Genomic DNA, 4,223 nt, shown 5'->3' with positions numbered 1-4,223 from the left:
ATATCATGTAGGAAACGAGTTGCCAGTCCAGGTTCGATGCACGATGCTGGATGCTTGGGGCTGGTGCACTGGGACGGCCCAGAGGGATGGTATGGGGAGGGAGGAGGGAGGAGGGTTCGGGATGGGGAACACATGTATACCTGTGGCGGATTCATTTTGATATTTGGCAAAACTAATACAATTATGTAAAGTTTAAAAATAAAATAAAATTAGAAAAAAAAAAAGACTAATTCACTATGAAAAGAAATTTTAGTTGAAAATGGGATGATTAAAAGATTAATTCTTCAAAAATTATTAAAGCTATTAATCAAGGTACTAAAATGTCTACATTCATTTCATTTTCATAAAACAACAATTACTTTTATAATAACTTTTGCAATATGGTTCCACTAAACATCATATAGTGAACTATCAAAAGATAAATAAAAACATTTTTTGTTGCTAAGAACTCTTACATTTTAAAAAGCATTACAAGGAAAACTCCCATGCTCAGGCTCTAAAAAGAGGATAGTCTTATGAAGATATGAATACATCATCAAGAACATGAAAAAGCATGCAGCCAAGAAAGGAAGATGTGGGAAGTGGGATCTTACAAAGAAAAAATCTTCTATAAAACAACTGCCTTCAAGTCAAGTCAGTAATAAAATTCCTAAATAACGAAATCTATTATTTCATTTGTTTCCAATAAAACATCAAATCCCTTCTACCCCTCTGGGCTGGATCTGCCCCCATAAATCTTTATTGAGATGTAAAATGAGAATAAATGAATGTAAAATATTTAGACTGCATGCCTAACCATGCCCTCATCTTTCCCCTCTGAAACTGGTCCTGCCTCCTGTCCCATATCTCAGTGAACCCTAGCCAGAAATTAAGGCCCACTCTTTCCATCTCCCTTGTCTGCAATCCCCAGTCCATCCAGGTTATCACCAAGTACTGTTGATTTTTGTTTCCTAAATCTTTTTCAAATTGGTCCACTGTTCTTCTCTACCTGAACACTCCCATCCTAGTTGGAGCCTTTGGAATTCCCACCCAGGGTACTGCCTAACTTCCTAACATTTTTAATATGCCTGCCACTCAGCAACAGGCTCTTCATTTGCAAAGGAAAATCTGATTAACTGCCCTTAAAAGACTCTTCCCAAACTCCCCTGCCCTAAGGACCACATCAAAGCTCTTTTACCTGGTCAGCAGGGAATGGTCCCCAACCTCTTCTTCTTTGGTCTCCCTCTCTTGCCGAGTCCTCGCCATCCTTACCACGATCTCTCCTGCTATTGAGGCTGTTCCCTTTCCTCCTAAAACCTTGGCCCTCCCTGTGCCATTCAACCCTACACTATCCCTTAGGCCTTAGCTCAATTGTCACTTCCTTAAGGAAGTCTTCCTATAGCTCCGTGACTACGTCTGAAGCCCCAAATGCTGAGTAGATACCTCTCCTTCGTAACTTGTATTAAAGTGACACCTTCACATATTTATCTGATTCTACCACAGGACTGCAAGTGTGTAGGTGAGAAATAAATGTATGACTGGTCTAAAAGTATGCTGAGCAAGAGAGAAAGATCTAGTGCAAATGTCGTACTGCATAATGTATTTAAACCTCACATCTTGCCGGCCCGTGTCATCCATCTATTCGGACATCATTTACTAATTTCACTACAGCTTAACAGAGAAAAACACCTTTTCCTACCATAATTATAAAAAGAATAAAAGATATTCCTTGATATACAAGGAACTCAAGCAACAAACCTAAAAACACAGAATACAAATATACATGTTTATGCTTTTTAAGGACAGTGTACCTCTGGGAGACTTATTAAGATCTGTTTCCTTCTTTCTTCAGAAAGTTTTAAAAAATGAGGATAACGAAAGAACATAGAGCCTTCAAAATTTTATCTGGCTCTGTCCAGAAGTCCTTCAGCAGGCAGGAATTGAAACAAGCTCTTTAAGTTCAGAATTATACTGTCTTGATTAAAAATCTCTTTTGCTATTTGGCTAGTCTGGCCTCCTACAGATCTTGAAAAGCCACTGCAAAACCAATATCACTTTCTTTTGTTAAAAAAATTCTTCCACAGCATTGCTATAAAATTACTGCAGTTACTAGGTTGCCAATATTTATCAAGTTACATCAGAAGGTTTACTAACTTAAAATGTTATTACTTATTGATTCATTTATCCACCTGCAACAAGGATTGCTCTCCTTCACTATTACCTCTATTCCATTTTGTGACAAAACTAGTAAGCTTTCCTCTAGTCTGGCAAAATATAATATGGAAACAGATATGTCACATAATTACTAATATCTAACATGTGTGTTGTGAGACACTCTGAGTGAAGGAAATTATCACAGACCCAGAACTAGCTAATACATCACTCACAGTCGTATATAATAACAAGGTCCCCAAATCCTCAGGGCACACATGCTACAAATGCTCCCAGTCATTTTATATTAGTGGGGTTCCAGGAAATGGAGGAAGAGAGGTAAAGCCTGGGCCGATGTGGAACAGAGAAGGGAAGAGCCTCTCGAGGTGAGATATAGCAACATGAGGTTAGTAGGAAGAGAAAATGGAGAGGCTCTCTTGGAAATGTAAGCCACATTCTTAAGGAGAATACTAGAATTCCCATAGTCAAGTCCTGAACTGTTTTTACTTGAACATTACAAGAGAACTACCAATAAGGCTATGAGACTTGGAGCCACCTAGATGGCTGAGGTTTGAGTGTCTCAAACATAAGAATAAAAAACAAAAACTTAGGACCATTTAGCTGATAAATGTAAACAAGCCCACATACCTAGAAAGCCTTTATAAATACTTCTAATATGGTCCAGTATAAGCGTTAGTGGATCAATATCAACCTGAAAGCACACTGGTTGATAATGTCTAAGGATGTAACCATGAGGAACTAAGGAGACTAGTTCACATAGAATTGTACACTTAAAATAGCTACCTCTTACTGTATATTGGGTACATTCATTGTATGTAAATTTTACCTCAATAGAGTTGATTTTAAATGCATCATTTAAAAATAATTCACCTCATAGTTATAGACTAATATAAATTGACTGCTCTACTTATTATGATAGATTAGGTAATTAATAAAATATTATCAAGATGAAAAATGAGGCACCCAGAGAACAATTTTCACTAATCCCTCTAGCACAGCAAATAGCAACTCTCTTCACTGGAAAGGGATAGGTAAACTTTCAAACAATTTAGCTCCCTATTTATAGATTATGCAAAATCTGAGATGTACTTGATACATATAGCCCACACTTACAGACATTATATACAGATACTCTCAAACCACCTTGGTTACACCAAACTCAGATTTGGTATTGTCAGCAAATGAATGGAAATTTCAAAAAGTACATTGCAATGATGCTTGCCAGACAGCATTTCAGTTTAGAAATATTAACCATCATGTACGTACTGTAGTTACTGTACAACTGTGTTACAATTTTATTTCATTTTGTGCTTATTTTATAACAATGACTAGATAATGAGAAAATGAAAATTCCACTTCTAGTGATCAAATAATCAAAAATAGCATTAATTAGGTATGCCAAATGCAGGCAATCTACAACCTCAATCAGACAATCACTGGATTTAAGCTGTGTTCAACAGTGAGCAAAATTTAAATTTAAATGACGAAAATATATCCTTTAAGACTAAATTTAAGATGTGCCAAGAAAACGTGGCTCTTTAATTTTCTACAACTGATTTAATCTTGCTTTTCAAGCTCTGACCTTGACTTTAACTTGCATTTTATAGTAGTTCAGTCCTTTTTGATTTATAGTTGTTGTTGGTTGAGTCTCTAAGTAATGTCCTACTCTTTGCGACCCCACAGACTGTAGTACGCCAGGCTTCCCTGTCCTTCACTATCTCCCAGTTTGCTCAAACTCACAACCATTGAGTTGGTGATGCCATCAAACCATCTCATGCTCTGTTTTCACCTTCTCCTCCTGCCTTCAATCTTCCCAGCATCAGGGTATTTTCCAATGAGTCAGCTCTTCCCATCAGGTGGCCAAAGTATTGGAGCTTCAGCTTCAGCATCAGTCCTTCCAAAGAATATTCAGGGTTGATCTCCTTTAGGATGGACTGGTTTGATCTCCTTGCTGTCCAAGGGACTCTCAAGAGTTCTCTCCAGGACAATTTAAAAGCATCAGTTCTTCAGTGCTCAGCCTTCTTGGTAGTCTGTCTCTCACATCTGTACCTGACTAAAGGAAAAACCATAGC

At 37.5% G+C, this 4,223-nt stretch overlaps 1 protein-coding gene across 1 annotated transcript in view; it reads right to left on the bottom strand.

Moving 5' to 3' along the window:
• The window catches only part of LOC104981505 (cyclin-dependent kinase-like 5), a gene marked incomplete at its 3' end in the record, with an annotated part of 41,310 nt that extends 40,065 nt beyond the window's left edge, over window positions 1–1,245 (bottom strand). Inside the window, exon 1 of the mRNA XM_010831009.1 lies at window positions 1,178–1,245. Within this exon, the coding sequence (XP_010829311.1) occupies window positions 1,178–1,245 (68 nt within the window). The remainder of the gene's footprint in view (window positions 1–1,177) is intronic.
• Window positions 1,246–4,223: the final 2,978 nt, after the last annotated feature.

This window comes from Bison bison, unplaced genomic scaffold, assembly GCF_000754665.1.
Source record: "Bison bison bison isolate TAMUID 2011002044 unplaced genomic scaffold, Bison_UMD1.0 scf7180017462789, whole genome shotgun sequence".
Classification (NCBI taxonomy): Eukaryota; Metazoa; Chordata; class Mammalia; order Artiodactyla; family Bovidae; genus Bison; species Bison bison.
This window is presented reverse-complemented; position numbering and strand designations above follow the sequence as displayed.